The 13,313-nt window shown below is 39.0% G+C and overlaps 1 protein-coding gene across 4 annotated transcripts; it reads right to left on the reverse strand.

Annotated features, from left to right (window-relative positions):
* Window positions 1-393: 393 nt before the first annotated feature.
* Window positions 394-8,144, reverse strand: LOC138032330 (uncharacterized). 4 transcript variants are annotated; one of them, XR_011128348.1, is made up of 5 exons: window positions 7,767-8,144; window positions 6,746-7,631; window positions 5,653-5,942; window positions 4,325-4,807; window positions 394-1,998 (listed from the first exon to the last, which is right to left on the reverse strand). XR_011128348.1 is itself a non-coding variant. In XM_068879988.1 (5 exons), the coding sequence occupies exons 1-4, from the start codon at window positions 7,899-7,901 to the stop codon at window positions 4,333-4,335; spliced, it is 1,356 nt and encodes a 451-aa protein (XP_068736089.1). In that variant the 5' UTR covers window positions 7,902-8,144; the 3' UTR covers window positions 394-1,998; window positions 4,325-4,332. The 4 variants fall into 4 exon arrangements, 3 of the variants coding, with proteins under 3 accessions (XP_068736089.1, XP_068736090.1, XP_068736088.1); XM_068879988.1 differs by having other exon boundaries at window positions 4,325-4,377; XM_068879989.1 differs by lacking the exon at window positions 4,325-4,807.
* Window positions 8,145-13,313: the final 5,169 nt, after the last annotated feature.

Here is a 13,313-nt window from a genome sequence, read left to right on the forward strand (position 1 = left end):
TTGTCACCACCATTCAGTTGCAGGAGAACGAAACAGACGAAGTCAACTTTCATGCTGCCGTTGTTCTTAACACCATCTACTGGGCACTTTACGAAAATTTTCACAGCGCAGTCATGCAAATTAAGATTGACACTGACAAACGGAAAACCCAAACAAATGCAAGTGAAGGCGCGGACACTGTTGTCGATTCCGACTTTGTGGACGTTGCTAGAGTATCTGGGGCGGCGCTGCACAAACTACGGAAAGGAAGAGAAAAGATTGTTAATGGGCGGAAAGGAGCCAGGAGAGTTTCAGAAGCGACAAAGAAAAATTATGCAGCCGAAGTTAAAATTATGTCTGAAATGGTCTGTTCTGCAGAGGAGAAAACATCTTTGCTATTGGGTCTAAAAAGGTTGGACGAGGGAAAGTTGACTTTCTTCAATAGTAAGTTTACTGTTGTTTTGTTAACGTTAGATAAAAGAATAAGAGAAATGTTGACTGAAAAAAATCTGAAGAGATATCCAAAAAACCTTATGAAGCTGACAAAACAATCGGTTGCTTTAGACGAGGAGCTACAAGAGTTATTTTTGGCAGCATCAAAAAGGGCATGCACAGCACCATTTGAAGAGATTAGGGCTTGCTCCATATGGCAAGAGCTAGTAAAGAGAATATGTAATACCAGATTTAAGGAATTCTATAGTGCTCAAGAAGAGAAAAAACTGATTCAGGAGGGCAAAGTCGTTTCAGCCGACCAAAGCTTGAGGGACAAGCTGAAAACTTACAGTGTCGATAAGCGTACTTAATTAATTAAGGATGCTTAATAATATGATCTTACAAACTTAATTACGCTTTCTTCTAGGCAGCAGACCAGTTCAAGTGGTCTCTTTGTGATAGTTTATACTTAGGGCAACGTCAGCTTGCCTTATATAATATGACAAGTCTCGTTTTTACTGAAAAACAATAGTAAGTAATATAACAAAAGAATAACCAAAGTGACAGCTTGAAGAGGTCTTTGATCTTTTTATTGAGAGCTGTACTCAGCTTATCAGGTACATTGGTACTCCAACTCAGTAACTGTTAGAGCTGCAGAAAAATTAACCAAAAAAATGTGTCTGAGTGATAGAATAATGTTATTTTGAACTTGAAACTTGCACTCAATATATTGTATGAATTCAATGAAAGACCCATCAAAGGACTGCATGTCTTTATAGCACAAAGACATAATTAATATCTATAGTTCTCAGGTATGGCTCAAGTTTTGTAAGTTACATGCACACCAGTACATACCATTTTAAATATGTAATAAATAAAGGATCAAGAAAAGTTTTTAATATGTGCAGTCAAATGACTTTAAAAGACTATTTATAACAATTAATATATTTTGGTGTCACATTTTCTTGTTCCTATGTAAATGGTGACCAATGACTAATGCCAAAGTGCAGCCAGCTTAAAAAAGACACAGCATTTCATTAAAAAATGAAAATTCCAGGCTGAAATGAGATTTTATGACAAGAATTGTTATCTACTAACAAAATGAAATGCTTGGAGGAGAAATCAATTTACTTCAACTTCAGCCACACAACAGTTTTTAACTGTACTGAATGTACTTTTTTTCTGAAATGACAGAGGCACATTATCTGTTGTACTCCACCCAAGTGATTTGGGCATACTGTATCGAGGTGCTGTAAAACTTCTGGTATGTCTTGGCTAGCCACAATATTAACTCGTTTTCTTTGGATGGTAGGGAATGGGAAAGTATACACCCATACTGTAAATGCCTGTGGCTATCAAAAATTGCACATGCCCCATTTTCCCAAACTAAAATTACTACTGTCCTCCCAACAGACACAAAGATGCCAACTGATTTCTGTTTCATGCTTGCCCGTTCCCTGACATTTGAAATGACATCCTGGAAGTTATTACCAGTAATAAAAAAATCTTTGGGATCCTCATAAGAAAGGAGGTGTAGATCATCTCCAACAGAGCTGAATGCATCTTCTACATCAAGCCCACCAACTCCTGCAGCAGAAAAGCATTCATCAAAGATTTTATTGCCCCCAGAAATACTTGAAACCACATGACCAAACCACCCCTCTTCAAGAACTTTCTTTGGTTCACCAATCAACCCAGAGGAGAACTTAAAACCCATTACAAGGGCTATTAGGGTGCATGCAGAGCTACCTTGCCTACCCTGAAAAGTGCTTTGAGAAATTTGGGAGGGAAAAATAAATTCTTTAACACCCTGATAACCATAAGGAACAAAATGTGCCATGATTTCAATGTAAGGCTGTTGATAAACAGTGTTCAATGTGGACACATTTGTAGGGCCAGATATAAGGACCTCTTGGTCCCTGTAGCCCTTCTGATCATGACTTGTGGCTCTAGCAGTGACCTTCAGCTCCTGTCTCAACAGAACCCTTCCAAGAGATGACCCATAATTCCCTGCACTTAGAGAACCATGGGCATGGAACTTGAGTGTGCCAAACAGGGATTCAAGGCGACTTATTGAGAGCCGCAATCGAGACAAAGAGTATCCAGGAAAATTATCAAAGAAGTATGACGAGAACTGTTTAAATCCAAAGACCATGACTCTTTGAAGGTCAAATGTCTAGAGGGAGAGAAAAGGCAAGCTAAATAAGAAATGCCATTTATTTAAAGGAGCAGTGTCACAAGGATTTTGCTGTTTTAGGTCAATTCTGTGCTTATAAAATCATTACTTTGGGTCTTTAATCATTAAACAAAATGCTTCTGTAAAGCTACAACGAATACATCAACGGAATTTTATCAGAGAGGGCTAACCATAATAAATTTCTTGAGGATTTTTGGAACATGCAGCATCAAAACCTGAAAGAATTGGCAATTTTTTTCAAGTTTCAATCTATTTCAATCCATGCCATCCATAGCGACAGGCGACAAGAAACAGTTCCAGTACATTCAAATAGCCTTTAATAACAAAACTAGATCATTCATTAGTTTTGAAATTCAATCAATGCGAAGACACCTGGCTTTTTGTAAAGTTGCCAAGTATCGTGACAATGCCCCTTAAAGGGCTTAGTAAACAACTAATCCTAACTCACATTCAAATATATGAATTTCAATAATAATAATTATAATGATAATGTACTATAACTTTTATTTATATTTATAACATAGATAGGACCCTGCGCGCGCTCTCTGATTGGTCAAAAACCTATGTTTTATCAGAGTATAAAACATCGAAAAAGCGTGTTTTATCGTTTTGCGCGCGTAAAATCTATATCATAAAGCAAATGAAGAAGCCTAAGCCGTGTATTACACTGTGATAAAACACTCCAGTCATTTGAGAACACTCGAGAAATGTAGAAAACACTCGCCTGCGGCTCGTGCTTTCCACATTTCCCTCGTGTTCTCAAATGCCTGTCGTGTTTTATCACAGTGTAATACACGGCTTAGGCTTCTTTATTTGTTAAATAATTCATCAAATCTTTTCACTCGCACGCAATTGGTTTAAACACGTCACTTGACCGAATATCACCCAGCTAAAACTGGGGGATATCCGAGAATATCCCCCAATTGTCAAAACAACTCGCGTTGCGAAAAATATTTGAAGGATAATAAACATGAAAGCCTCCATTTGGGGCGAAAATATTCTCGGGTATTTGTCCTTGGACATTATCCGTTCCTCGAAGCTCATAGTTTTCCTCAAGCTGTGCTCTCCGAAAGCTGTTCGCTTCTCGGAGCAGATAATGTCCGCGGACAAATATCCTAGAATATTTTCGCCCCAAATGGAGGCTACTGTTTATATATACTATTGCCCCATCAAAGGGAACACTTGTCTTCCCTCCAAGGACCAGGAGGGATGTAGTTTGATCTTTTAAATGCACATTTAAAAAATAGTAAACAAGATAATGTTAAAGTGCCTATAGCCCCAAAATATTTTTTTCGCTTAAATAAATCTTTGCACCTGTTCGAAACAAACTGCACCTTTTAACTTTTTTATAGGCTGTAAAAGTTACGAAATCTAGCCATCATCTGTTGCATGACCGAGCTAGTAAGGGGTATGGGTCTATTCCTGGGTTGACGTCACAGACTGATTTACATCGTATTAAGTCTTTGTAAACATGCATGCAAATAAGTTTGTGACATCAACCCAGGAATAGACCCATACCCCTTACTTGCTCGGTCGTGTTACAGATGATGGTCAGATTTCGTAACTTTTACAGCCTGTAAAAAGTCAAGATTAGGGCTAAAAAGGTGCAAAAAGGCGCAATGCTTTTCAAACAGGTGCAAAGAGTTATTTAAGCGAAAAAAATATTTTGGGGTTATAGGCACTTTAATAAACAAGTTAATCTTTATTCAGCAATACCTGCCATGCTAAAAACTTTGCTGCACGTGCTCGTTTGGAGTTGTCAACATACTCTGCAAAGATTAAAAGGAAAACTTAGATGTAACCCAGTTTGTCACCCCAAAAAGTTAGGCGTGAGGAATCAGATCAAGGGGAAAATTATTGTAAATATAAAAGGGCTAAGTTACAGGAAGCTCCATCACCAACCAATAGAATGACATGGAACCGGTACTTTTCAAGGGTACTGATCACCTTGAAGACGATGTCATGTAGAAACTTTCCATCCAGGGGTACCTCACGGAGAAAGTAAGGCCCAGCAAACTCAAACCCAGATGTCATATCCCGCCAGTAGGTCTGAAGAACGTAACTTGCCCTTTGACCAGCTCCATTTTCTGAGATGAACAGGGACTCATAAACATCATGAAGACATGACCAGTCATTTTCATTCATTGCATAGCCAATGGCAACACCATCAGTGCAACGGATCTGAATCTTACTCTGCACCTGTTAATTACAACTTACAATTATTTCAAAAGCATTTCATGGTCAGAAATTCCAGTTAAAATATTTTTTATATTATGCAAATGAGGAAAGTGATGACATCATCGGTGGTTTCACTAAAATAGTACAACACTCAATCAAGAATACCTCCATAAATATTAAAAAAATGTAAATCACAAAAGAAACAAAATCCACTGTGCCATTGCTATGACAACAGTTATGCTGCTGTTCCTGTTTCAATTAAGACTAAAATTTCCAGATCATCTTAAAGAAGGATAATTCACTGCCAATAATCTTACTGTGGAGAGGTAAGAAAAAATGCATGTAAACCATGTGTGAATCTCTGAGAAAGACCCTCTGTCCCAGTTTAAAAAGTTGGAAATGGAGATATTTGTTTTCCCCAGACAGAGACTGGATCCAAGAGCACTGCCATGGCAACAACATAGCAGGTGTCATTCTGTTTTGCTTGTGATGTGCATTTCTATTGATAAGTTTGAAGATCACTGCTCCAATATTTCTAGAGATATTCTTGATTCATAAAACTGTATATGCAATAACAAAAGGGGTCAGACGAAACTGCATATTGAGCTAGGTTTTTTAACTTTGTCAAATTTAACTCAGTTCATATTCCATGTTTCAACAATACAGCAAAAAAACGCTTAAAATTTAAATAGGTTATATTACTTCATGATCTGCAATGAGCCCTATAATGATTCAAATAACATCATTGATGATTGCCATGTATATGCATGTAGATGTACCAAACATTAAGGAAGATATAGTAAAACTTAAATACAGATACACCAATATGGCTGTTATGATAAGCAAAGGGAATACCCTCTATTCACCTTTGTCTCATCAAACAAGAGTTCTCCAACTCCCAGTGGCTCTGGTCTTCCACTAAGGACTGCAGTGGTTTTAAATTGATTAAACAAAGTGAGTTGCTCGATGATTCTTTCTTCATGGATACCTTCCTCTACTGTTCTCTTTGCCATTACCCTCTCCAAGGATCTCCTGCATGGAAGCTGGAGAATGTCCAGCTTCTTGAGGTCATCAAACAGGACCGGGCAGCGTGCATAAATAGCAAGAGCCACTCGCCAAGTCGCCTGAGTCCAACGATTAGATCGATGTCCATATCCTTTAATAGAACGTGTATAGAACAGTTTTAAGCTGAGTGTCGTAAAACCAAAATCAAACCAGTTTACTTACCAATTAGACTTCTCAGCTAACCTCAAATTGTGGTATAACCAAAACCAAAGCAATTGCCTGATTACTAAATCAACACATCTAAATATCTGGGTAATACAGGATTTCAAAATTTAATGCAAGAATAGTTTGTAACAGAATCCCTTGTGATCATGAGATGGATTGGGCCTAGAAGAAAAAGCATTGTACATACATGTCTGTAGAGTAACTAAAAGCATTTCTTATTGATAAAATTATTAGTGTTCTTGAACACCTGAGAGGACTTCCATATAAAACGGAGAGGGAAGTATGTAAGAAATTGTGACTAAACCCTTGAAGGGGACCAGTGGCCTGGCCCAAGCTATTTAACCCTCTTGAAAGATACAACACATTTAAAAAGTACAGAAATTATTTATATTTTCTCCTCTTTTCCTCTGACATTCGCCCGAACACCCTAAGTGAGAAATACAAAGCCCTATGCAGGGGAAGAGAGGAGGGGGGCGAGGGTGGTGGTCTGGAACAGTGAAGTTTATAAAACACACCAGGGATGATCAGATATATTTGTGCCAAAGTGTGAACTTTTCTCTTCCCGTATCCTTCACACAGCCCCTTAAGTTATTTGGTTACTGATTATCACGCAAAATTACTGATAATTCCTCTTACTTAATTTCTTATCATCTTCTGACCAATTTACAATTTTGCATTTCGGAGTATCCTGAAGCATGTAGATCAAATTACACACCTTCTAAAACTTACCGTTTTTTGCCTGATCTTTTCGGAAATTCACTTTGTCCGAATCCCATATCTCACGCAAGACTTGCCCTGCACCGGGTCGTAAACTATCAGCTTCTGCCACACATTTTTCAAATTCCTTTCTTCCCATGGGTGTAGATTCAACTCGCTCCATCAATTTGTCCAAGTCAGAGCTATGTGTATCAGGCATTAAAACAGAGAACTTCTTTCTGTACCGTTTGACCTGCTTTGTCATGTTTTTCCTTGATTGCCGCATATTTTTCAATCGCTTACTTTGGCTCTTTGGACTGAGGCAAGAGAAGCGAACTTTGGATGACACAGATTGTCTGCTCCTTACGTCTTCTTCAGTCAGAGACTTCTTTTGGTTTAAGCGTTCTGACAGTTTTTGTTCTGTTTTGTAGCAACATCGACACTTTCTTCCACTCTCACATTGGGCATTTTTTATCAATCGCGCGCAATTTCTTGACAAAACTCTGTGCCAAGGAAGGGACTGTTCTTCTACTTCTGAGGACAGATAATCCTGCTGGCCAGTTATCCTAGTGTCCACTCCAGGACAAGGACGATTCTCGACGACTTCGTTTATTGCATTTCTCAGTTGTCCCGGCTGATTAATATTAATTGTGCCCCTTCTTACGAGCTCAAAGTGGTACACAAACAAACGATATTCACCATTTGCATCAACAACGAGTCTCACGTCGTCAAAAGGCACGTCGTCAGAGAGAGAGGCTTTCCGTTTCTTGACGACAACCAGGGATGGCTTTCCACTTCTTTCCACAACCTCGACACGAGCCTCTACTCTGGGATCCTGGAGATCTGACGCGATGGCTTCAAGAGATCTTAATTCGTTGCTCTTGGCAAGAATGTGTTCACGAAGGTTAAGCTTACCAACCTGCACATAATTGAAGTATATTGGGTGTTAATTAATTTATTTTAGTCCAGAAAGCCCGGGAAAGAGCGTGAAAACCGATGCCGTGAATTAAACTAAAAGCAACAAATTTAATTAATCGACTTGCGTACCACGTACCTGAAAGGGTTTCTCACTGTTCGTGTCATCCCAGAGTGTCTTAAACACCGTTTTCACTCTCTTTTGTTGTGTGGCTGAGCTGACTTCTTCCAAATTTAAATCATTTGCTCTTTTAACAGAGCTATCGACTTCCATATCAATTTATTCACAGCTGTTATCCCCTGGCATCACTGTACAAAATCGCAACTTTCGCCCGCCATTTTATTATCACGCCATTTGATTACGCAAGAGGACAACATCCACGCGAGAACCCACGAATTGTGCGTGAGTCCGCGCAGATATATGACGTCAGGATGGCGCAATTTGTTCTAAAAATAGAAAAATTGTCCCATATCATGGTTCCGCGCGGATCCCAATACTTACGGTCTCCATCCCCGATTATGGCTCCTGCTTGCTTTTATTGCTATTTTTAATTTACGTGACACACCGATCTCTTAATGTAATCCACCTTCTCACACGCTTGCCGTGGGAGAACAGTTTTGCTGTTCCCAACCCAGCTTACCACATGTTTGGCATGTGAAGCTGCCACTTAAGGACGTTCGCGCTAATTTTTTGTGCGCAACGTTGCTGCGCACGTAACGCGACTGTAATATGTCACGCATTAGTTTGAGCATTAGTGAAGTTGAGGCAAAAACCGTGGACGGTAAGTCTTGCACAGCGTTGGATCAGAGAAGATCGTGATCAGTCAAAATTGATTTAAAATATTTTTGAAAGTCAACTAGACTACTGCGCAAGTAGATATTCGCGAGGTTTTATCAGTCGTGCACTGTCCCTGCACTAGTCTACTTGACTTTCATACAAATTTTTCGAGCATCAGTTAAAATAACATGGCGAAAAAAACCGCGAGGAAAAAAGCTCTGGAAAAGGTAGCTGATCGAGTAGACCAGTGGCTGAAAGTTTGGAAAAGTCGAAGACGAACCGTTGCGTAAATTTAATGGGGCTATTTCTTTTTAATGTTTTTATTACCCTACGAACTTAAGTTCCAAGTGAATGCATGTTTTTAAAGTTCTTTTCCTTTACTTCCGTGAAAATTGAGGAGTATTTTCGTCCTCGTCCGCTTGAATAGTACGGACCTGCGTGGAAACTATCAGCGATTGAATTTCACAAAAAACACGCTCCAGAGGATGAGCATGACGGCAATGGGGTGATATACAAAAAACCAACCAAATGAAGATGACCCCTGCTTAAAACGTCGTTGCTATGCTCGAAAAAGGTTTTTTTTTCGGTAAAAACCTTTCATCTCTTCAACGATCGATCCTCTGTTGGGTTCCAGTCCTTGCCGGACAGGTGACGCAAAAGCGTGACAAACGAACTTTTCCATGAGCTTTGCAAAATCACATCGATTTTACTCGTTCAGATCATCGGTGACCCCTATTTTTTAAATCATGAATCACTTACTTTACTTACTATCTACAAAATATGATGAAATAAAAAAATTCTCACCGTAAGAAGTTATCTTTTTTTAACATTTTCTTTCCTCGTGCCATCGAATTCCGGTAGTGGTTGCAACGGATAGAGCTTACGAAAACACTCGTCGAGGATGAACTCTACTGTTCACCACATCCCTAGCGGCATACAATTATCTAAAAATCTCACTCCTAAAAGCCTATCCATGGAAACTTTCACTCCAACAGTTTATTTTTATGATTTTCGATGGATGAGCAGATGAGCCTACATCTCGCTATTATGACCGATTTCTCGAAATTAAGGCATTTTTCCACTGCCATTTTCTCCGAAACAAAGTCAGTGACCCCCATTTTTTTTTTTCATTTTTGGAGTAAGTACTTTATGACCTAACTCTAGGCGAGAAATGAAGAAAATCTCACCGTAGGAAGATTTTAGCGCGAACGTCCTTAATGTGGTGCTAAACACACCCGCCTGGTATGTTAGCTACGCCATGCTGATGAGGCCCAAAAGGCCGAAACAGCAGTCCAGGGCTGCTAATTGACCGGGTGAAATGGTAGTGCGCATGCGTGATGTGTTGGCCACACCGGGTTGGTGTTAGCGTGTGTCACCTTGCTTTTATTGCTACTCTTAAACAAACTACTCTTTAGAGAACATACTCCTAAACAAGAACTGTTGTAAGAAGGAAAGAACAGATTAAAGGCAAGTGATAAGTCAGCTGTTGTTCCGAGTTTCTGCGAAATAAGCAGAAGGTAAAGGGACCGGAGCGAGAGCAAATCCCTGCCCCCTGACAAAAAGCTCCCTTCTACAACTTGCTTGCTGGCCTGCCCACCAAAGCCGTGGGGGTTCTTAAGTTTTTCTTCGAAAAACACGGTAGTTTTTCCCCGTCGAATCTTCTTTTCATGTTCGGAAAGACTGCGTGAAAAAGAGATTCGATGCTGGCTCGCTATGATAACGGGGCTTTGCCAGTGCAATGTGATTGAACCATGAGGAGGGAACATATAGTTTTCCGAAAATCGAGCGCAAAAATCGAGACCAAAAATCAAAACCGAAAAAAACATTCATGAAATGGGTTGTATTGGACTTGGCGAAAGAGGAAGCATTATTTTTGCAAAAAATGCTTCTGTACCTCCAAGTCCTGAAGGTCAAACACGCACGCTGTTTTGCAGTTTCAGGGCACCCAACGAAAGTACGTGTTCCGAAAAATCTCTGTTCCGCAGTGGAAATTCAGCAAGCAGGCAATTGCAAGTTATTAATTTTCATACTATTTCGCTGGGAAACTTAAAATATTTTTAGAGGGGGAAATAGGGAGGTAGATATCACGTTTCAAATAAATGAAACTGGACTTTTCGTGTTTCACGAGTAATGGACAAATATTTGGCCATCTCACGGACCTGTAAGCAAGTGAATGAGGTCTTAGATTTACCTCTTATTGCCACAAAACAACCCTATTAGACATTCTAATTCAGGCATTCCTCGACTCAACTTCATAAGCTCCGATGGCCATTTTCCTCTGGTTTTGATTAGATCTGCCTTAATTTTAGATGATTTGATTTGCGGTGTCCCGATTAGTAAAGTACTTGAACTCAAATAGATAAGCCCGATCGCGATAAAATGATTATTGCACTATTTGGGAGCTTAACATATTGACTTTTGAGCCGCCCGCCATTGACGAGTAAATTCGTCTGCTGTTAGACAGAGTAAAATCACTCCGGCCTAGTAGTCAATGGTAAGCACCAGACGTTTTAATTTCAGCTAGGGAAGGCAACCTGAAGTGATCTATTTTCCTTTTTAACTGGTCCTGACAATACTTGAGTATTTGTATAATTACATAGGTGATTATTGAAAATTCTCTGCGCTGATTGGCTGCCGTTGAGGTGATTATTACACGATAATCACCTAAGCGGCTTTTCAAAATGGCCGCAAGCCGTTTTGTCGAGGTGGCAGACGAAGAAATTAATTGTTTTAAAGAAAGTACATATTTTCCAAATAATCACTTAATCATTAGTATGAAAATATACTAAAACAATTCACCTCAGGCTCCGTGTATATCGGTGCATGAATAAAAACTTCGACTTCGTCTCGGTTTTTATTCACTGATATCATCAGGCACTTTGTCTTCGGGGAATAATTGTTACATAGTGTAAGTATATTTTCACTATTAGAGACGATTGTCTTTAAAATCTGGGGGAGACTACTCTCCTGTCTTGCGATATGTTCGCTTCCGCTTTCCGTCCCTGGCTCAAAAACGTGTTTTGCTTACTCTTTTCCCTAGCCCGCACCGAAAATGATGGATTGAGGCATCATTTTTGTAAGATTCGCAGCGCAGCGTCCTTTTCATCGATCGCGCTGAAATTTGGCGTGTTTACTGGGGAGATATATCCCCAGTTTCCCTGAAAATCTCGGCTTTCTAGCTTTCATTACACCTACATGACGGCCATTCTAATTCAGGCAATTTGAGCCGATGCGATGACCAAATTTTTTTATCGATCGCTGAGCTCTCGCGAAGCGGTTTTTCTAAAGTTTTTCAGCCAAAAAATTACACTACAGGCTTCGGAATAGATAAAGAAAAGGATTTGTGGTTCATTGGATGGGATTTCAAGCGTTAAAATCGCTGAAAAGGTAAGATTAATTATCTAGCGATACGGTTGCGTGTGTGAAGCACATGGTCCTTTGATCTCACAGAATTGTGTTTTCCCTCAAAATATTGGCTTGTTTTCGCTTTCGCTCGAACATATTTACCTTTATTACATGTCCAGTGAGTAGTTTTATCCTCTGGGATGAATTTTCCGTCGAAAAAACGGTTATTTGGGTGGTTTTTGGCAAACAGATGTTAATTATTCGTAATGCGATCGCTTCCGTTGCCGTTAGCAACGGGTCGCAAACTTGACACGTTTATCGCATTATCACATTACACATTGATCGCTAATCCGATTATTTCAAAAAATCCAAAAATATTCGTGCCTCATCAGTTTTCCGTCAAATTTTGTTGCAAGAAAGTAGATAAATTGAAGAAAATTTTAGTTACGAACCCAAAAATTCGTAATCAACGCTAAAATGACCAAATTTTGCCTGGAAAACATATTTTACTGTTATTTTTCTTAAATTTTTTCGTTCAACTTTCGCTTTTATAAAATGTTTCAGTTGTCTGTAAATAAGTTATATGTTGTTGGAAAGCTTATTTTTTTAGCTTTAAAATGATGTATTTTTTTCCCTGTAACTTTAAATATTTTTTGAGAAAAAATACATTTTTTGGCGATGGCTGGTTTCGCGTGTCCAGGAATTCTAGGGAAAAGTTAATCAACTGCAGGGGAAAAAAAATTGAAAAACACTCACTCAAAGAGAATTCTTTATTGAAGAAAAACGTAACTTACAACTGAGATATATTTGCAAAATAAAAGCAAATTGCACCATTTTCAATGGCAAATTGCCATAGAGTAACACTTCCTTCTTTCAGGAGTTTTAGCTCGGAAGATTATCTCGAGGGAGGAGTTTTCTATGGTTAATCCAGTCATTGAATGCAGTAATTGAGCTGTTTAGTATCTTCGTAACGAGGAACTGGAAACAAGACAGAATTCAGAGAATGAAAACTCAGAAGTGACTGTATTTGTCTGGTAATTCGTGCCATTTATGAAGTATACGCATTATCTTACCAGTGCCTGCAATTCAGTTGGTCCTAATAAACAAATCATTCATTTATTCTTAGATTCATCTCCAGGCCCTATAGTAACGGTCCAATGAACACCGCCCTAATTTGACATATTTGTTCGAAATACAATTTAAATTAGTTCACGATGAAAAATAATAATTGCTGTCTTCGCTCTATAATGTCCAAGAATTAGGGCTTAAACCCTTTGGTTTTATGCCCACTTTTCCAACAAGATGTTACAAGAAGGAACACTGCCGTGGTTTTCGCCTGGTTTTGAGGAATTTAAAAAAATCTATTGATTCTATTGGGGATAGAAATGCCTAAATAGATGCAGCACCTCCCGTCGGAAGAACCACGCGCTTTTAGTTTTTCATTTTATTAACGAATTGTGTAGTGCTTGCAACTTTCATGTCCAGTAGGTTTTTCCTGAAGGCGAAGACGGCCTAATTAGAAGTTTTTACGATAAAGAGCTGTAAATTATTTTTGTTTGAATC

Source organism: Montipora capricornis, chromosome 14 (genome assembly GCF_036669925.1).
Source record: "Montipora capricornis isolate CH-2021 chromosome 14, ASM3666992v2, whole genome shotgun sequence".
In the NCBI taxonomy this organism is placed as follows: Eukaryota; Metazoa; Cnidaria; class Anthozoa; order Scleractinia; family Acroporidae; genus Montipora; species Montipora capricornis.